The 21772-nt window shown below is 35.0% G+C and overlaps 1 protein-coding gene across 3 annotated transcripts in view; it reads left to right on the top strand.

Annotated features, from left to right (window-relative positions):
• LOC113699160 (callose synthase 9) overlaps window positions 1-21772 on the top strand; it is a 52062-nt gene that overhangs the window by 849 nt on the left and 29441 nt on the right. For all 3 annotated transcript variants that reach the window (XM_072052833.1, XM_072052838.1, XM_027219305.2), the window contains exons 2-19: window positions 26-230; window positions 3396-3493; window positions 4132-4295; window positions 5203-5326; window positions 7805-7915; window positions 7995-8120; window positions 11167-11256; window positions 12473-12570; window positions 12698-12815; window positions 13048-13173; window positions 14511-14587; window positions 14661-14739; window positions 16199-16321; window positions 17951-18053; window positions 18865-18988; window positions 19105-19294; window positions 19393-19445; window positions 21685-21745. In XM_072052833.1, coding sequence (XP_071908934.1) covers window positions 29-230; window positions 3396-3493; window positions 4132-4295; window positions 5203-5326; window positions 7805-7915; window positions 7995-8120; window positions 11167-11256; window positions 12473-12570; window positions 12698-12815; window positions 13048-13173; window positions 14511-14587; window positions 14661-14739; window positions 16199-16321; window positions 17951-18053; window positions 18865-18988; window positions 19105-19294; window positions 19393-19445; window positions 21685-21745 — 2067 coding nt within the window. In that variant the 5' untranslated portion in view covers window positions 26-28. The remainder of the gene's footprint in view (window positions 1-25; window positions 231-3395; window positions 3494-4131; window positions 4296-5202; window positions 5327-7804; window positions 7916-7994; window positions 8121-11166; window positions 11257-12472; window positions 12571-12697; window positions 12816-13047; window positions 13174-14510; window positions 14588-14660; window positions 14740-16198; window positions 16322-17950; window positions 18054-18864; window positions 18989-19104; window positions 19295-19392; window positions 19446-21684; window positions 21746-21772) is intronic.

The raw sequence follows: 21772 nt of genomic DNA, 5'->3' as shown, positions 1-21772 counted from the left end.
GTTGCTTATTTTCTGTTTAATTTAGGAGATGTCTCGAGCTGAGGAGTTGTGGGAGCGGTTGGTGCGTGCTGCACTACGGAGACAAAGGAGTGGTGCAGATGCATATGGTCGGGTGGATGGTGGCATTGCTGCAAATGTCCCATCATCTCTTGCAAATAACAGGGACATAGATGACATTTTAAGAGCTGCTGATGAGATTCAAGATCAAGATCCTAATGTTGCAAGAATCTGTGAGTGTTTTCCATCTGTGTGTATGCATGTCAATTTGCATTCCCTTTTAATTCTTAACAGTGAAATTTTGATGGTGATTGATAATTAGCAAACAAAGTGTTGCAGTGGCATTGTTACTGATAGACTGAAGTACAGGCTGATATATGTGTAATTTGATTTCTAAATTATTTTAGGACTCCAACTTTGTAGTTAAAAATTTGAGTGCTAAATGATAGTTCATGATAAATAGTGGATCACTGTTCCTTTTCAAGGATCATAAACCAGATTATTGCTAGCTGGATTACAAAAATGAGTCAAGAATCCAAAAGTTGATCAACTTAAATGAACTTTGACCTGAAAAGCAGAAGTAGAATTGACCTGCTACTGACTGAATGGAGCTAAGCATTGTTTGCTGCCTAAATGTCGAACTTAGGAAGTTGCCTCCCCCCGCCAACCTCTTCTTTTATGTCCTATTTAGTAGAGCAAACATTTACTATGTTCTACTCCATTATCGCATTTTTTTTTCGTTAATAGAAAAACCACCTTGAGATGGTGTAGGCCATCGGGTGGTTTCCCAATTGTTTTATGATATATACAATCAGACATATGAGGCATGTCGAGACATGTTTCTAAATGAAAAAAACCTAGAGTTGCTAAACTGAAATATGAGCAATTTTACTTATGTATTCAAAAATTTGCTGGGTGAACGATGTGGAATGATGATAATTATTAGGCCTCATTTTGTTGGCGCAACCATCCATAGTAGGAAGAGCAATTAGCATGCACTGAATCTGAAGAAATGGTAACCTGGTAATCAGCTTGCAGGAAATCTAAAGAAATATTATTATCTCTTAATACTTTTAAGGAGATGTCTGCCTGTGTAAGTACCATGAATAGTAAAATAGAATCGCTTAGGTAAAAGAGTAAAGCTATTGCTAGCCCTTTTCAGATTAAAATAGAAGGCAAAGGCATAGATGCTAAGAAGTTTAATTCTCCATATGGGTTTCATTGACCTTGGCCTTTATGGATATAGTTGCCATTTGATTGAAGAATGAACAGTATTAAAATATTTTGTGGACATAAATGTTCAAAAAGTCATGATAAATAATAAAAATCTCTTATGCAAAGAGATATAAATGTTATGAAAGTGAAATCATCTAGAATAGTTTTCTTCCTTCCAAGTAACTCACGCAAGCACATCTGCTTTACAGTAAAAGAACTGCAGAACTTGTTACTTAATTGCCGCGTATAACCTTATTGTTCCAAATTCCTTCCGAGTCCAGACTACATATGTAGTTAAGAAATGGAGGATGCATCATGGGATTGACAAAACTTTCTCTGTCCAACCTTAGTTCTTGAGTGAGACAAAGCTCAAAAATACCAAGACTAACACTTGATATCATAGCTACTAACAAAGAAAAGAGGTTATCAATTGTGATCAGGGTATGTTGTAAGTTATGATGGCAGAAGTTTTGGAAAGAGTTACCTTTGGTACTGGGTTCATTTGTTTCAGGTGCAAAATTCTTTTAAGCAATGATTAGTCCAAGACAGCCAAAAGTGGTTTTCTTCCAGAAATTTTAGGGGGTGCTTGGTTCAAGCTTAGGAATCGGGATTGTAATTGGAATCATACAAAAAAAGTTATTATGTTTGGCCAAAGGTATGATTACAAAATTGGGTGCTTGGTAAATATTGGTGAGGAATGAGTATCAAATTTAATAATCAATTTTTTAGCTATAATTTCTTTTTTTTTTCTTTTCATATATTTCTTCTTCCTCATTCGGATCCTGATCCCACATACATATCCACCATAACGTCGTTGAACCAGCACCCAACCATGACAACACCCATTGAACCAGCACCTAACCACCACCAAATAGTATCTATATTCAATTTTTGGTAGAGACAAGGGAGCAGCAGAAGCAACAGTCCCAGTGATGCAGTGATAGCTGAAGCAGATCTGGATTTGATTTTGTCAAAGTTTATGACCAGAAATTGGAGTATACCTGCATAATTTCAATTTCCCAATCATCAACGCAAAGGGAGGCTCCCACAGCAGCTATATTTCAGCAAAAATGAAGGGGGCAAGTGGGTTGGTAGTCAAGAGGAAGAGCCTTGAGGACCTTGGTGCTGCCATAAGAGGATTAGAAAAGTGATTCACGAGAATAAGAGGGTGACAGCTATGGATGATGGGGAGAATAAGTGACAAGGGGAGGTAAAGAGATAGAGAGAGATTGGGGCCATAGAGAGCAAGAAGAGAGAGCTACGTGAGGAAGGGACCAGAAGCTATTTTTTTGTTTTTCTGATTTTGGAATCAAATGTGGGATTCATCAAAACCCCCCAATCTAGTTGAGGATTGCGAGTGGCTGCTTTTTTAGAATTCATTCCAAGATTTCAAAACCCATACCCATTAGCCAAGCAACAGTTATGGAACTCAATCCAATTCTTGATTCCTATACGCTCCAACCAAGCAGCCCCTTACTATTAAAATCCTGGCCTTTGAATAATCTGACTGTGAGATTCTTTTTTAGTACTCGGACTGCCTTTTCCATTTAGCGTCCTTGCCAACCTAAGCAAGGCTTATTTTCTTGAGTTCAAACTAGACCTCCAAGACTGTGTAAGTATATTAGCTATGCAGAAAATATTGGAGAAATTGAGCGCTTTCCTTAAATGGGCAAACTGACATCTTTCATGATACTGTCAATCCTCTATGGTGAAGCGGCAATACAAGTGATAACAAATTCAAATTCAACGGTTTTTAATAAGGCACTGTTTGGAACTTGTGCAAATGTAATAAGCATGTTTAGCAATTCAATTTCTTGCTTTCTAAGTGACATTTCGGTGAAAATTACGAGAACATATATGCTTGTTGAATCTTTCAAGGAAGCGTAGCATGCTGCCAAAGATAAGCCAAGGAAGTTTTAAGGAGAAGCTACGTTGAAAAGTGACATTTAAAGTAGAACTTATTTTACGTAATCTTTTAGTGGTGAAAATAAAGGTACACCAAAATGTGCTTTCTGAATCTCTCTCTCTCTCTCTCTGGTCTACACGTAAAGGAGACCGTCTCAAGTCAAATTTTACATTTGATATAACTGGGATAGCTGTACTTATCTGAATGATGAGAGGCCTTTAAAGATCTTTATATAGTTGATTATGTTGGGAAAATCTGATTTGTTCTTTAAATGCAGTGTGTGAGCATGCATACTGGCTGGCACAAAATCTGGATCCAAACAGCGAGGGAAGAGGTGTATTACAATTTAAAACTGGCCTGATGTCTGTGATCAAGGTACCTTTTCCATGGCTAGATTGTTGGATAATATGTGCTATCACATTCATTTGGTAACATTTGGAAGTCGTGGTTTTTTATAAATTCTTGCAGTGTTGCTAAGTATTTTTTCTTTGTTTTGACCATTTGGTGACAGGTGGGATCCCATGTAGTTGGTTTTTTTCTTCTTAGCATCAACTATTACAAATTAACTTTCTCCATTTCCAGAGTACTATTAGCTATAGAACATTAATCTTTTAGTTTTTGTACTTGGAATTTATTTATAAGCAGTCTATTGGAGTTTCTGAAAATAGACAATAGCACTTTGCAGTCACTGATATCTGAAATTACTTGAGAAGGGTGGAACCTTGCTCCACCTAGGATCTCACTTTAGTTTCTTTCATACTACTAACCTCAGCTATGCCAAGTCAATAAAATACAGACTTTATTTTGTGTAATTATTTTATTGCTCTACTATGTCTGACCGTGTGGGACTGTGCTGCTGCTTTTGGTGATATGTTTTTTGAATGTAATTTTGTTTTAATATATAAGTGATGCTGACTGTTCATTACTTGTAGGAGAATTTTATTTAATTTCTACTTAGTTTGCGGTATTGGATATGTTAAATATGCATCCCTGTAATACTGCTGGTTGTGCAGCAAAAACTGGCAAAAAGGGAAGGTGGAACTATTGATAGAAGCCAGGATATTGCTCGCTTGCAAGAGTTCTATAAACAATACCGAGAGAAAAATAATGTGGACAAGCTGCGGGAAGATGAAATGCAGCTGAGGGATTCTGGTGTTTTCAGCGGTAAACTTGGAGAGTAAGTGCAGTTTGACTGGATGCTGCATCTAATAATCTGTGCTTTCATGCTAGATCTAAAACTCTATATGATTCATTTGTTCTTATTGTTGCTTTTTTTTTAGAAGATGAGCTTCATATCTCTGCATACACGTCTATTGTGCTGTTGTTTCATTATATGAAGCCAACTGTTTATTAGATTCATTATTCCTGTAAATGATGAATGTTAAGATTTAGTTTTGGGAAAATAGAGAATTCTGGAGGTAAGTAATGGCTTCTAGGACATTGTTTTCTCTTAAAGCCCAAATTTATGATGTAGTTTTGCTGTTGAGTCATATTTATTTTTATGAATTGCCTATGCAGGTCAAGAATTCATAATCGAAATGGCAGCTTTTTAGATTTTCTTGCATGCTGGCTAGAAGTCTAATATGGTTCCCATGCCTGCAATTTTTTAGAGTCTCTGTTTTCTTGAGGACCTGTCTTCCCATATGTGTGTGTGCGTGTTTTCCCGGGGTCGGTGGTGTCATCGGCACATTCATGTCTTCTGATTTAGATGCTGATAACAAAGTATCACATGCCTTGTATAGTGGATACTTATGATTGTCTTTCGTGGTGATTGAGTGCAAGGGTATCGTTTTCCTAAAGATCAATTGAGCAATGCTTTTTGGAGGAATTGCAATAATGAGTGATACTTGTGGGCGCTATTTATGTTAGAATAATTCACTATGGATGTACTCAGAGGCTTGTTGTTCCTAAACACTGAATCTTGTCACCAAAATGGATGTACTTTCAGCCACACAATAATTATTTTTGGATGCTTGAATGTCAAGTACAGATTTTTTACGTGATTGACGCCATTTTACAATATTTTCTTGATTTTAAATTTTATCCTCATCCAAATATGTCTTTTCTGCTTTATCGGTAATTAGGTTGGAGCGTAAAACTGTGAAAAGGAAAAGGGTTTTTGCAACTCTTAAAGTTATAGGGAATGTTTTAGTGCAGCTTACAAAGGAAGTCTCTCCTGAAGAAGCAGAAAGATTGATTCCAGAAGAGGTTTGAAATCTTTGTCTTATACATTATTTTGTTTTTGATTTTGGAGTTCAATTTTGGGAGCATTTGATGGCTTTTAATATGTCTGGCTTATCTTTGGTTCTTATGACTATAATCTGTTCTTTCGTGGATATTATAGTATTATTTCCTATGGAACCCGGAAGTTATGGTTAATATTGCTTTCTGGGTGTTGGTTGGATGGAGATTCATTGGATTACTATTCCAGAATCCTCCTTTGTAGCAGATAGAGCTTCTGATTATGGAGGTTGAACGGGGTGTCCTTGGTGAATCTAACATATATGTTTTTGCTTAGGGGCATCTATTGCTTTTTTGTTCTTTTCGCCTTAAGTCTGGTTATCAATCATGTTGATGAAACAGTTGAATGAGGACAGGTTTTGCAAATGCAACCAGTTAGATTTCACTATTGTGTGTGAAGATTTGCAATTTTTGCTCTGTATTTAGATTACGTAAACATGGTGGTGGTGGATTTTATATCCTTTTGGGCTCTTCTGGTCTTTTGATTTTCCTTCTTACCGTCTCCTCAAATTCAGATCCTTGAGCCCTTTTTTTGCCAACGCACCTTGAATTTTGATTAGGTCCTAGACTACTGATATTTCTTTGTCAATTCAAGATGATATTGATGTTAAAATATTCAGTGGAGTTTGAGACCCCAGTATAGTAGCTCTGAAAATTCTCTCAGGTTTATGCCATTTAACTTGAAATTTGTTTTGAATCATGGTTTTTAAACTCTATGTTTGACATTATTCAGGAATTAAGTTTATTATTTTTTCTGTCGATTTCAAATTTTTTGGTTAAAAGATTTGTTTGTTTGGTTCAGTAAATTCCAATTCTTAATCAGTTAATAACTCGTGGAGTAACTTATGGTCCTTGCTAGGACTTGATATGGGTTTTCTAGTCAATCTACTGTTGTTTCTGTCTAACTTGGAGTTGGCACCCTAGTTCGAGTATGGTTTCTGGAGACTTGCACCTCTAACTTATGCATACATGTTTATGGTCATACAGAATGGAAAATGCTTAACGTGAAGTTTATGAAATATGTCCAACTGAGCTGTCATAATTACAGTCAAATGTTTGACATTCTTTTGCCTTATTACACCCAAATAAGCTCCAATTAAACTTTCCAGCAAAGGCCTCTACCACTCATATGGATAGCTTTTTGTTTTTGAGTTTTCTGAATTTTGCAGCATCTATTATTCTATGAAATACCTTTGGATCCATTGTGCATAGGGCAAGCGAAGCAAAGTTTACTTCTAATATTTACTTGTTGGAAGTCGATGCCTTTTGCTGCTTACGTTGTTTTGGTATATGAAGTTGAATGCCTATTTAAGGTTTACTACAATATTTATTAACTGCAGTTCCAGATGTGAAGTTCGATCTGATTGAACTTAGGTCCTACTCTCAGTACTGTAAATCAGCTTGTCATATTTTTTAAATTTAAGCTATGGCCGTTTTGTGCTGTTGTCATTCGTTCTTGTCTTCTCCTTTTGTTTTACTTTTAATTAAAAAATTAATACTGAAAAGCAGCCTTGGCTTACTACTGAAAACCGTCTATCATTTTGAAATTTTAAAATAAGAGACAAGCTTTAGTTTTTTAATTATAACACTGCAATATCACTTTTTTCTACTATCAGCTTTAAAATTGTGAAGCAATTGACATTAAGCACTATGCCTTGTTAACTTTCCTTATCTGCTGTGCCATATAGAAGCTAGTTGCTAGATCTGCTTATGCTTCATTTGCACATTTTAGGAATTGCTCCACTTATGAGGGAGGAACTGAGTTTTTTTACTAGCCGGTAATGTAAGAGATTTGAAGAGTTGGACTAATGGCTGTCTTTGATGATCAATTTGGATCAGCAATATTTGGGGTTGTTGTGAACAAAAATTTCAGGAAAGTTTTAAGAACTAACAAAACCTAAAATTATTTAGTGCACAATCTCCTTTGCTCAAACTTGCTTTACTTTCCGTTCATCAGCCTATCCAACACTTGATCAATTACAATATTAGGATTATAAGAATAGATAGTTTTTGTTGATTACAGGACTTTGTAACTCTATACTACCTTGAATAGAACTAAGTTTCTTCGGAGAACTCATGAATTGACTAGCTTATTAATTGCTACTTATTTATATATCAAAGGCTGAACATAAGATGCTAGGATTTATTTAATCACTTGAGGTATTGTATTTAGAAACTTCTTCTAAATTACAAAACTCCCTTAGCCTTAAAGTACTCAGGTTGCAATTCAGCATGAACAATTGCTCTTTAATTTTAAATTGAATTTATTTTCAGTACTTGCTTGGAAATGATGTGATATAGCTTGTTATGCACCTGCAAAAGTTTCTTAATGTTCTTTCATTGTCATTTTCATTTCTTCAGTCAAGCCTTCTTGTGGTGTTTTATTTCCTTGCCATTTTTCTTGTGGTCAATTATCTCAAATACAAACAATCGCTTTCTTTTCAGCTGAAACGTGTTATAGAATCAGATGCAGCTATGACAGAGGATCTTGTTGCATACAACATTATCCCCTTGGATGCTCCTGCTAGAACAAATGCTATTGGGTTTTTCCCTGAGGTTGTACTAATTTCTATGCTTACGTGAAGTTTTTGCCCTTGTTGGTATTGCTATTATTTATTGATTCTACTCAGTACAGGTCCGAGCTGCATCTTCTGCAATAAAGTACTTCAGGGGTCTACCAAAGTTGCCAGCAGATTTTTCTGTACCCCCCACAAGGAGTGCAGACATGTTTGATTTTCTGCATTACACATTTGGATTTCAGGTTGGTTTGTTTATAATAATTTTCATAGTGTGACATGTTTTCTAGTTGTGCATTGAAGTGTTCCGGTCTCTAAGTTTGTGAACACTCGTTATGATCTAGGTGTTGAGTCATTGCTTAACTCTGATCTAATAGAAAGTAACATGTTACATGCTATTATGACCTCTTCAATATGTTGTGATATGTCTTCCTTCTTTTGGATGGTAATCCGCAAGGTGTTTTTCTGATTTTTTTGCTTTGGAAGTTGAAATATGGATTGCCTTGTACAGTGACAAACAAGAGGAACAATGAGTTCTAACCCTTTAGTAATTTCTAGCTCTAGCTGCTAAGGCGGAATTAATCGCTTTAGCTGTGTTAGCTACAGGAGATGCTTTTAATATTGAGATTGCTGCAGAATGGAATGGGAATGCTTGACTGAGTCAGTTGGAAGCTTTCCTGAAGCTTCCTTCCTGGCTTCTTGTCTCATGTTCATCTTTGTAGATCTAGAGAGATGAGCAAATTGATATTTGGATACCATATTTGTTTCTCTAAGATAACTGCCAATATTTTGTCAGTTTTGTTCTATAATAAGTTTGTAATTATTACTTAGTCAGCATAGGATTTTGAATGGGGAAACCTCGAGGATGATGAGTCCAAAAATGACTGATCTGAAGTTAATCTAAGGAGGAATGCTATCTCAAGGACATAATATGTGCTTTGGATGGTTTGTCCATCTTTATTTAGATGAATTTTAAATTCTTTCTTGAATTAGTTCTTTGACTTGGGATATCAATGTAATAACTGTAGGCCTGTGGAATGTGAATCTCAAGTCCAGATTTAGAATAATATTGTCGTTTCTAGCTTCAAGCTTTTACTTGTAATTTTTCCAGTATATTTACTCTTGCCCTTAGGTTCCTAGGCTCAAAAACCGTTTGTCAAGAGTTTTCCGATTCACAGGCTTGAGTTCATCTTTTGGTGAAAATTTATACAACATTTTGCCGTTGCTTTATGTTCCTTTCGCAGAAAGTCTTATGTTTCTCATGTATGTTATGATGTTGTGCTTGGCTTGTCATTCTAAGAGAGAGTGGCAAATATATTTTTGTTAAAAATCAAATTTAGATGCTGTCATATCGTGGATTTGATTCTCTTTGGTTCATATAAGCATGTGAATTGGTTGGGCATTACTTAGACCCAATCTTGATCCATCATTTTTTTTTCTTAGGTTTGGGTCCAAACTTTTAAATCCAATCCCCACCCAAATCCAAATCTTGAGAAATAATCATGGGTCTGGGTAGGTTCTGATTTTACATGATGCATGCCTGGAACCTACCCATACCCATATACATATATGGAAAAAAAGAAAATGGAGGACGTTTGAACACATGGAGCCTTTAAATTTTGAATATATAATAATTTTCATACAAGCAAAATTATTTGATAATATTTCATGCTATCAGTTCAATAAAAATTGTTATATTTAACAAGGCATGTCAATGGGTAGGGTCTGGATTAGATTCCTTTGATCCAGATCCAGACCCATTAAATTTAGTTAGAGCCAAACCCAGATCCAGACCCTTATGAGTCTGAAAAAAAGGTCCAAACCCAGACTGTCCTGGATCTGGGTATCCAACGGATATCCGTTATATTTTTGTAAACGCACTAAAATAAAAATATATAGATTTCAAAAATATATGTAAACACCATCCAATTTTTATTTTCAAATAATAAAATTAATAGTCAAGAAGTTGAATGCAATATTATGAACTCAAAAAAATAACTACTATCGACTGCTTCTATTTATTTTTAAAATTTCAACTGTATCTACATCAAATCTTTCATTTATTTGTCTTTACTTTTTCTTCTTTTTCTGAAAAAAATTGTACTATACAATGACAATTAGGATTAGGATGAAAAAAGAAAACAATCATAAAGTCTTACTATATTTGATTCAATAATGATAGAATATTAGAATATTTTATAAATTTACTAATATATATATATTATTTAATTTTTTTTTTTTGTCAAATCTATATTATTTAATTAGATATACATGGGTCTGAATAGGGATTGGTATGGGTTTGGATTTGGATACGAATTATAGAAAATCAGACCCTATCTAGACCCATAACTCTTTTACAAGGTCTGGGTTTGGGTAGGGTTTGGATTTGAGAAATTAAATCCAAACCTTGCCCAAGTACATGAGATGTAGGTTGGATTTGGGTAAGATCCGATCCATTGACATGCCTACATTTAACAATCTTGAACGTTGTTTGATTTTGTTAATTTGTTATTTGAAATGGTAGTTGGCTAATATTTTTGTTATCTTTGAATTACATGTTTATATTAGTTTTTATTTAATTTTTAATTGCACGTTAGGAAATACCCATAGATATCCATTGGATACCTGGCTTTTGATTTTCTTTTTTTAAACCAGATCTAGATATTAATAAAATTCATTGGGTCTGGGTCTGGATCTAGATCAAGTGGATACAGCCAAGACCCTATCCATTGAGATGCCTAGGTAGATAAACACTGAAAAAAGTTTCTTTAACATGAAACTTGAAACATTCATCATAAAAGAAGGTTCTGTAATTAAGTGTACTTTAAAGAGGATTCTATGGTACTTGAGGTTTATTAATAGATATTAGAGGCTTTTCATCTTAGGTTGATATTAGCTATAAGTTACTCTGATCTGTTGTTTTTTGTTTTATACCTTTGCTTTAGTTGATGTTGGGCTGAAAAAAGCCATATGTTAAAGTACCATTAGAATGGAGGTGCTTTTGTTTAACAATCTTTGCTTTTCAGGATATTTATAGCAAAATGGCATCAAGTCTTTTAAAGAATTATGTCGAGGAATCACTTTTTTCAGTACTATTTTAAAGGCTTAAGTAAAGAAGAAGCTATCAGCAGTGGAACAATATCTTTCTGACACTGGTCTAAACTTTTTCCTCTTGGAAATTCCACCAAAAGTTTGCTGGCTGTTTTGTTTTTCAACTGATGCCTTTTTCGTTTGTTTGTGGTTTAGGCCAACTAACGTGGTTTAAATTGTGAATATTGTATCTTTTGGCAGAAAGATAATGTTTCTAGTCAACGTGAACATGTTGTTCATCTCCTAGCTAATGAGCAAAGTCGGCTTCGAATTCTTGAAGAACCTGAGCCGGTTAGTTTGGCTTTTCCGCTCTCTTCATCTTCTTTTTTATTTATTTATTTATTTTTTAATTTTAATTTTTTAGTGTTTTTAATATTTTCGCAGTTTCTTGTGCTTGTGAGCAATTTTGGACCTATATGGGGGCAAGTGGGGGCTGCTGCCTGCCAAGTTTTTGAATTTGGTTTTTTTCGTTGTTGAAAAATTAACTATTTTCGAATAGAATCTAAGAAGATTAGAATTTATCAGCACAATATATTCCCAAAACTGTCAACTGAACTGAGATTCTGGATAAAAGGTGGATTAGATGCTGGTTGCATTGTCCTGCAACTTTTGGCTGGCTAGGGACAAGGTCGAGCTCTAGTTTTTATTCCAGCAGGAAAGTAGTAGCTGCTTCCTTTTAAGGCTTAATCTTCCAGCTCTGTCATTATCCTGCTCTTAAAGTTTCATTCTTTCTTGTATTCTTAGGCTTTGCTAGTCCTTCATAAGTGCTTTTAGGCTGGAACATGAAGTCCTGAGTCTACTGCTCATTTATTTTACTGTTCTGCACCTGATGTTCTTAATGATTTAGGGAAAATTGGCAGTGGCTCAACTATGCTATGCAATACTTAAAATTTTTCTAATCTGTAGCTTTGCTGCAAGCTGCTCTTTCAATTGTCCATATGCACTCTAATATGCTTTCTTCTTGATGATTTTTGTTTGCTCTCTGTCTTTAATAATTCATCGTAGCTCCAGAATTGTTTAGTTGCTGTAGGACCTTGTAGATTTTAATGCCACTTTAGGACTTGAACCTTCCACCTATAAGCTTAGGATACATGGATCTTTGTTGGTCACCTGAACCTTGTGAAATCTTGTTTGCCAGGATGTTTACCTAGCTGCTCCTGGTCTGTGTCATTAGGATCAGAATTGGCGTTTTTTGGGGAAACAACGAGTAAGAGCAGTAGAAAACTGTAACCACAACCATTGATCTGTACATAAGCATGCGGTGTAGTGACATAGTAATCATCTTATGTTAAAAGAATGTGATGGTTTTCTTTAAATCATCTGTATAAAGTTAAATATCTTTATTGACTCATTTTATTACTTTCAATCCTAGGTGTAGACAGTTACTTTGTCTGGGTTTTATTATTTCAATTCTAGAAACCAACTCCTGCTAGGTTTTGGTTTCTAGGTAAATGTTTTAGGGAATCTTATGTTTATCTTGAGGTTCTCTATTGTGCTTTTGCTTCAGATTTTGGATGAAGCTGCAGTTCAAAATGTGTTTATGAAGTCACTTGAGAACTACATTAACTGGAGCAGATATCTTGCCATCCTTCCTGTATGGAACAAGTATGTTGGAATCCATCTGAATGTTTTATGATTAGCAGAGAGTTTAATTTATTGGTGGGGAGGGGGCAGTATTGATGTTTCTTCAACCTGGACGCTGTACGTCTGAGAATATGCCTGTCTTTTGCAGTTCGGAAGATGTGAGCAAGGAGAAAAAGTTATTGTTCATTTCGTTATATTTTCTAATATGGGGTGAAGCCTCCAATGTTCGCTTTCTTCCGGAATGCCTATGCTACATCTTTCATCATGTAGGTTACCTTGCACCAACAAGTTATTTTTTTTTTGCCTCTTGTTTTATATTGTTGTTTTGGCAGAAAAAGGATTGGTGGGATTGAGATTGTGTTTTTGTGCCTTGCGTGTTGCTATGTAGTGTCTAATCTACTTAAGGACAAGTCTTTGTTCTTTCTGCATTTGTGATTATGGTGTTTGGTTTTGTTCAGAATTCTTACTGTGTATTACAACTGTGAACTGGATAAACAGATGGGACGGGAATTGGAAGAAATACTGCGCCAGCAGGTTTTACAGCGTGCAAATAGTTGTGTTTCGGAGAATGGCGCGTCATTTCTTGATCAAGTAATTTGTCCTCTGTATGATGTGGTTGCTGCGGTATGTTATCGATGTGTTTCTTGAAGTTTCTGTCTTCCCCTTCTTTCTGTTTGTAACAAACTATCAGAATTTAGCCGAACCACTATGCTGTTTCCATTAGTGATATATGATGATGATAAGATAATGATAATGATGGTCACTAAAGATTTTTTTTCCTTACTTTTTCTACCAATTATTTGAAACTTGGACTGGATGGTATCATGGTGATCTGTTTCAAAAAGGTAACAAAATTTGTCAAAAAAGGAAAATAAAAGTTGAAAACCCTGTCCATAGGGGATTACCTAGCTCAAGAGACAAGAATCTCAATGGAGAATGCTGGAATGGCATCCTAGTGTACGTTTGGGTCCACCTGCTAGTAAATAGTAATGTTATACATTTTGGTCTGGACTACTATGAAAATGGCATATTATCTTGCCCGGGTAGTTGCATTGTCAGTTTCAATGATGTTTTTGTTCATGTTATAAGTTGGACATGTTATATTGTATTTCCTTTTGAGTCCACCTACAAAATGCAACTGAAAAGCACGACATCCTAAGCGATAGACACGAACATGGGAATCCCCAAAATCAAGGAGGTGGGCAATCTTTTAGTTTGTTTGTCACTTGTTGTATGTCGCTTAGTATGGGATTGTCCTTTCCTTTTTAGTTGATATTGTGGAGTAGAAGTTTTGGTTTTGATTGTGCATTTGTGAAAAATTTATCTCAAGTGGCAATGAATTTCTTCAAAAATGTCTTGTTTTCAGAGTTGTAGAGGTGTTGAGATAGGTTAAAAGTGTGGGCCTTTTGTATGGAAATAAGATCTGTTAAAGTGCTATTTGGACACCAGAAGCATCTCTTGAGCAGCTATTCACTTAGTTAATGCATAAAATATCCTTCAGTTTTGGCTGACAAATTTCTAAGGCTGGGACAAGATCTGCTCTCCAATGTATCCAAGTTTTCTGGTTTCAAGCCGAAGAAACTATAACAATATTATAGCTCTCTCCCTTTTTTTGGGGACCAGGGGGGAAACACAAAGTTCTGCCCACTGATTGCCTTAAAAATTCTCTCATGAATAGGAAATAAAGGATATTTTAATAGATACAGGAGTCAGTGGAAAGGGGGGGGGGTTGCAGGGCAGGGATTTCAGCTACTATTAATGAATAATTTCATTACTGTGCCGTGAATAATTTCGGCTACTATAACACACTATTATGCTTTTTGGTGTTTAATGTGGGAAAAAAAAAAACATGTTTTGAACACTTTCAAGACCTGATGACTGATAATGGATTACAAGAAACAAAGGGTTTTATGAAATGCATTACCTTTTTTTAAGATACATATCAACCATTTGTTTTACAGGAAGCTGCTAACAATGACAATGGGCGAGCAGCACATTCAGCCTGGAGAAACTATGATGATTTTAATGAATACTTTTGGTATGCTTGATATTGAGCCCTTTATTTATTTATTTATTTTTATAAATTCCTGCTAACTTTTATTCTTTTTTAGGTCTCTCCGTTGTTTTGAGCTTAGCTGGCCCTGGCGCAAGAGTGCTTCATTCTTGCTGATACCTACACCTAGGTCAATGGTCAGTAATGTTTATTTTTCTATTGCTAAAAAATGACTCTAAAGGTTTAGGCCTTGTTTGGTTTTCAGTGTTCTAAGGAAAAATTTTTACGTTTTCCATGAACACAATTCCTAATCACCTTTTTATCTCACATACATCAAATTGCTATGGTATATTTCTACAAAAACTCCAAAAAATAGCAATCCAAATGGGACCTTGTGTTTTTATGAGGTGTGACATGGAAAATAGTAATGCATGGCTTTTACTTCTGTGAGGCTTTCATATGACTTGATTCCTTGTGTGTGCAAGTGGTGCCACAAATTGTTTGAGCTTTTGTCAGCATATTTGTGAATAAGTAAAAATGTAATACGACTGCTTATTGAACAGTTTTGACTTCACTGTAGTTCAAAAAAATACCAAATTTAACCTTGAGGGTGGAGCCTATTTAGTTTTCTTATTTTTTGAGGTCAAAATCAACAAGGACATAATTGGCTCACAGGCTTGCAAGCTGGACCCCACTTAGTCTCCGTATTTTGGATGAAGGCGTTTTATGATTTTGAAACAGTAAATAGGGTGCTGATAGATAAATTATTTCGAATGAGTAATACTGTGAAATGTCTAGTGTCTGCAAACATACAAAGTTGGCTCGCATTTTGATAAGTTGAATTTGGGAGGTTTTGAATAAATTTTTTTTTGGAAAATAGTGCCTAACAAGCAACTTAGATCGTAGAAAATAGGCATGATTTTGACCTAACTCGATACTAACTGGTGCCAAGCAAATTTGTAGCAGAGCATGAAATAGAATTTTGTGTTCATTATCAAGTGAACTAGTATTTGAGCCTGACATAAATGATCTAATCAAGTTCGAATCCAACCATTTTGGGGTCACTTCAATGGTGATTAGATTTGTTTATAGCACTATGTGTAAGTAAGCATTTGCAGCATAATTTTAGTTGATTAATCTTTAGTTGTTGTTCTGCTTCTGTATGGGGATATTAAACTTTCGGAAGGTGCATGAGTTGAGAGTTTTTGGAGAACCCAACATATTGTAGCTATTTTCTAAGCTGCACCTTAAGTTGCGTGAAATGCTTGTATTTAAAGAGTGATAAGTTGGCTGGGGTTGCCATGGTTGAATTTTCCTGAAGAATGATATTATATCTTTACCAAACTGCAAAGGGTGTTCCCTTTGTTTTTCAGCGAGGAGTTACTGTTGGGCATAGTTAATTGTATTTTGAACAGATACATTATTTGTCACGTTGGCCAAGAATTCTAGCTTATTTATTTGCGAGTAAAAGTGCTTTTTTCTTTTCTTGTTTATTTTTTTGGAGCGTTTTAATAGATTGCTCTGTTTGTGCTCGTAATGAATAATGAATGTCATGCTTTCTGTATTTTTGCTTTATTTATTGAGTTGTACTTAAATTAGATTATGAAAAATTATTGGTGGTAACCTATGTTTTGTTTCCTATGTTGATTTTTTCAGAAAGTTTTAAAATCTGGAGGAAGTGAACGTCGAGGAAAAACTTCTTTTGTGGAGCACAGGACATTTCTTCATCTTTATCACAGTTTTCACCGCCTGTGGATATTTCTTATTATGATGTTTCAGGTTAATGATGCAATAGCCAAATTTGTGCTTCATTATATCTTCGAAAAGTATGTTTTGCGCTTCAATTTGCATTTGTAGTCGCAGTTGTATTGGATGTTGGAGTTTCTGCCTATGTATTCCTTGAAAAAGTTGGGTCTTTTCATGTTATGTTGTTTGTTGTGTGTGCATGGTTCATTCTCTTTTTTTGTGGTGGGTTTGCATTGTTTGTGTTAATTACTTGTTGCAGCCTTTCTCATTTTTTCTCTTTCCCAGTTTTGAGGTCTGGGTGCTGCGTGTAGGGCTGCAAATGAGTCGAGCCGAGTCGAGTTTTGGCCTAATCGAGTCGAGCCTTGACTTAATTTTATTGAACTCGAACTCGAGCTCTAGCTCGACGAGTTGACAATTTAAAGCTTGAGTTCGAAAAAAATAAAAATAATTATTTTATTTTTTAAAAAATAAAAATAATTATTTTATTTTTTAAAAAATAAATAAAATAAATATTTTTTCTTAATAAATAATAAAATATTAAGGATATATATGTAATTTTACTATTAAAATAAAAAAATAAATATATATACTTAAAATAAAAAAAAAAAAAATATATATATATATACTTAAAAAAAAATATATATATATATATATATATACTCGAGCTCGCGAGCCGGCTCGATTTCAACTCGAGCCAGCTTGAGCTTGACGCGAGCCGCTTGCGAGCGGCTCGGTTTGTTTGCAGCCCTAGCTGCATGCATTCTAGACTTGATTTCTCTTTTTGCTATCCATGTCATATGTATTCTATTTGAGTTCAAAATGGATCCCTTTGGCTTTGAGTCTGTTGCTTTTCTTCTTTTTTTGGGTTGAGTTGTTAAAATAAGTAATTCCTAGACAGGTGATTTTGAAAATTGATCGGCCATATTTGCCTGAAATGCTTCTGTAAGCGCAAATATACTGTGCCTGTTCTCAGTTGCTACAAAAGCTGATTATATCTTTTTCTTAGCTAAAAGCTGTATTTCAATGTGGTCCTTTGCCCTTTACTACTTCGTTTAGCTCATTTGAAAATGCAAAATGCTCATTCTTGGGAGCAGTCCTTTTGATGTTCTGAAATAGCTTTGGCTTTGTCAAATTTGCAATGACATGCTTCAATTTTTGCTTTTCTTTTTCTCAAGAGCTTTATTGATAATTACATTTCCATGATGAACTTTAGAATGTTGAGAGAAACAAGAATAAGGCCATTAAGATAGCATCCCTTAGAGTGTGTCTCAGAAGTGATTTCTTTTTGATCTAAAGATAATTTAATAGGTAAGAAGTGAAGGAGACCTTGTCAAAAGGCCAGTTTAGTTTTAAAAAGCTGGAATTAGCTTTGTTTAGCAAAGGAGCAGACCCTTGTTGTCCATTGCAATAATGAATTCTATTTCCCATGGTTTAAATAGGTAACTGGAATTAATAATCTGGTTCTCTCTCTCTCTCTCTCTCTCTCTCTTATACAGGGACTTGTCAAAAGCTCAATTTAGTTTTAAAAAGCTGGAATTAGCTTTGTTTGGCAAAGGAGCAGACCACCTTCTCTATTGCAATAATGTATTCTATTTCCCATGGTTTAAATGGGTAACTGGAATTAATAATCTGGTTCTTGCTCTCTCTCTCTCTCTCATACAGGGACTTGCTGTTATTGGCTTCAATGATGGGCAATTTGACTCCAAGACGATACGCGAACTTCTTAGTCTTGGACCAACATATGTTGTGATGAAGTTTATTCAGAGTTAGTTTTCTATTTTTGGAAGTTTCTACTTAATGCTGTTTAAGGGTCCATTTGGGTGGATGTAAAATGATTTCCAGGAATTAGGGTTTCACAGGAAATAGTTTTAATGAATCTTTTCTCATAATTTTCTCATGCATGGTTAACTTGAAGAAAATACTTTTTCACACAATCAGAGGTCACTATCAACCATCAGATGCACACATATCTCAACACTTAGTACCAAGCATAGCTTGTATTCTTTTACTGGTCAACACCAGCAAAGTCATGCCACCTGCACCACCATCTCTACATTTCCCAGCCATGCCACTACTCAATCTAACCCTATTTGACTGTCGCCGCTAAAAGCCTTCACCCTCCCAAGGAAAAAAAAAACAATTGTGGGATGATGGGGTTGCAAAGGGAAGGAAGGGCGTTTAATATGAAGGATCTGCAAAGGTTACTGGTGAAGTTGCTCTCAAAGACAGCGGAACAATTTTCAGTTAAGGTCTCCCTTGGCATTTTTTGTTGCACGATTTTCTTCTGAGGAAGACGTGTGATTTATCATAGACTCAACCATTAACTAGCATGCTTTGAATAAGAGAAAAAAAACTTCGGTAAATCTTTTATGGAAGTTGTTTGACATTGGATTGGGGAAAACAGCTTATAATGGTAAATTTTTTTACTGAATTCAGTGCACCCGTGCACCTGAAGTTCTGGAAATATTTTTAGAAAACATTCAGTCCAAACAAATGGACCCTAAGTGTAGCTTGGGCAGACCTTCATGTTTCGTTGGCTTCTTCTGTGGCTGCTGAAGTTGTTTTCACTGTTGCAGGTGTCTTGGACATTCTAATGATGTATGGTGCTTATTCTACATCAAGGCGTGTAGCTGTTAGCCGAATTTTTCTCCGTTTTATCTGCTTTAGTTTAGCTTCCGTGTTCATATGTTTTCTCTATGTGTATGTTCCTCCTTTTCTCATTTATTTTATTTTTTAAACTTCTGACCACTGTGCATTTCTCCATATTCTGGTAAAGTAAGTGCATTTACTTTTAGTTTTATGTGGTTTGATTGCAGGAAAGCTCTTCAGGAGGAGAATAAACCCAATTCTGAGTCAATTCTTTTCAAAATTTATGTTGTTGTCCTAGCTATTTATGCCGGACTTCATGTTTCTCTCAGTATTGTTATGAGAATACCTGCCTGTCATCATTTGGGCAGCTTATTTGACAATTGGCCTCTAGTACGTTTCATTAAATGGATGCATCAGGTTTGGCCAATGCACCAGATGTTTAGTTATCCTTCATTCTTTCCTTGCTTTGGTTAAAGGTGATTTTTAACTAATATACTTGTTGCATTTGTTTTAAGGAACATTACTATGTTGGTCGGGGCATGTATGAGAGGACATCAGACTTTCTCAAGTAAGCACTTCAATTTGATTATCCAGTTAAAAATCCTCTTCAAAGCTAGGATGTCTTTTATTCTAGGAGTTCAGCATGTTTAGGAATCTTATCTGATCTGACTCGTTTCTTTTGGTGCCCAACATATTGAGATGAGGCAGTGAATCTACCTAGAGTTTCTTTAAGATTGAAGTGTAGATTAGTCATTTATCCTTCCCAGAGGCTGTATATTTGAATGCATATAATTTGCTTTCTCAGAAATAAACTGAAATTTTTTTTGAGGGGAGGGGGTTGGGTTTCTCTTTATTGAACCATTACTTTGAAGAAAGTGTGTGCTGGGAAGTGTTTGTACTTCATTGCCTCTCCCCTTACCCTTTGTGTGAATGCAAAGCCTGATTTCTTGTGCCTTTTTTGCAAAAATTCATGAAAGAAGAGGATTAAAGAACCAGTAGAACTTGGCTGTCTGGATAATCTTGCTTATGCTTTGTTCAATTTGTTGTGTTTGTGTGAGATTGGGACTTGAATAACTGCATGGAGATGTTGGTAATTATTGCTTTTGTATGGAAGTAGTTCCTGTTCAATCCACATTGCCACTTTGGTTAACTTTGTTAAATATATTGGACTTAGTTAAGCGTGTGGTTTACCTCGTAGACTTTGATTTATTTATAGTTATTTTGTGTTTGTTTAATTTCTCTTTTACATCTATCAATCTTTAACCTACTACTTTTTAATGTTGAGTTTTATTAGATTTTGGTGATTGCGTCCACAGCTGTCTCCATCATGTTTTTCTTCTTAGTTTCTTCTTTAAATGCCCCCATTAGTGGTTTGATGGATGTGTTTTCTTTTTCCTTAATTACTCTTTATTTTACTCTTAGCATCTTCCTGGACTTGGGGGTTTATATTTATATCTGTTGTTTTCTTGTTATCAGTCCTGGAGGACACAGTTGTTATTTTCACTTTACATAATCTTTTTGTTTTTCCTAATTTTGTAAGTTACCATCTATTAATCACTGATAAATCAGAATCAATCGTTAATCTGAAACGAAATGATTGATGTCTATTTACTCAAATTACTTTGATTGATGTGTATTTAGGCCATTTCAGTTTCTGGTCAGTTGAAATGAAATGATTGATGCCTATGTATTCAAGTTGTTTATCTTCTTTGGTTTTTGATGTATGAATTCTAGTTTTTAATAAGTCTTTTTCTTGATTTTCTTCTTGGCTCTCTAATTCTTAGAATACACTATGCATGGCTATTTGCTATAGAATTATCTTCACAGAATATTATACAAGTGGCATGGTTTTGTCAGGGAAGTATTGTTGCTGAATGAGTTTAGGGAAATTCTCCTATGACTAGTTGAGAAAATTAGAGTTTTGGGCTGTCTGGGCAATCAGAGGTAATGGTTAGGTCGAAGGTGGGGAGAAGAAAAATTAGAGAAGTAAAAGAGGAAAAAAGGAGAAAGATTCAGTAAAGATTCTAATCGATATAATCTCTTAAAAAAAGAAGCTGATTATGTGGAAAATCAAGATTTTGAAAGTACCTTAAAGCTAATTATATTGTCTTTAGGCATAAGAGATCCATAATTTGTTGTCTAAAATCTTCCAAGACATCTAGGAACCCAAATGAATGTCTAATAGGTATCATAGTGTTCAGGACTCACTAGCTTTAAGTTTTTTAAGTTTCCTGCAATTATGAAATGGAGCTTATTCTCCTTGACTCCAAGGTTTTCGAACAAACAGCTTCTATGTTAACTAGCTGTACAATATCAACCTATGATCCCAAAGACTCGTTAAATTGCATGCCCTTAAAGGCAGTCCTATTGCTTTTTTATTAGGCTTCATAAGGTCAGTATCTTCTCCAACTAGCTTGTAGCCATTGCATTGACTGCATCATTTTTACCTTTTTTTTCCTGTATATCACTACTAAGAATATGCAATGAAAGCAGATTGAAGTTAATGATTTACTGTCAAGATTAATCAGTTATACTATTTTTTTTGGAATATGTGGAGCTTTTATTCTCATAATCATATTTCCTGTAGCTTAGGTGTCTGAATTTTTGGGATTTTCTGTTCGACTTGTATAACTGCTTTTCTAAATTTTTTGGCGTAAAATGATTTGACTCTATTATTCATGTCTTTAACTTTGTAGTTATGTGAAATTATAGTTGAGGTGAGAATAGTTTGTCAAATATTGAATTGGCTGATAATGTAGCTTCATTGTATGTTGCTTTTCTTTGCTTACTAACTTGTTGGATTACAGGTACATGATTTTCTGGCTGCTTGTCCTGGGGTGCAAATTTTCCTTTGCCTATTTCATACAGGTAATTTTTTATTGCTCCTTTCTAATT

This window comes from Coffea arabica, chromosome 1e, assembly GCF_036785885.1.
Source record: "Coffea arabica cultivar ET-39 chromosome 1e, Coffea Arabica ET-39 HiFi, whole genome shotgun sequence".
NCBI lineage: Eukaryota > Viridiplantae > Streptophyta > Magnoliopsida > Gentianales > Rubiaceae > Coffea > Coffea arabica.
This window is presented reverse-complemented; position numbering and strand designations above follow the sequence as displayed.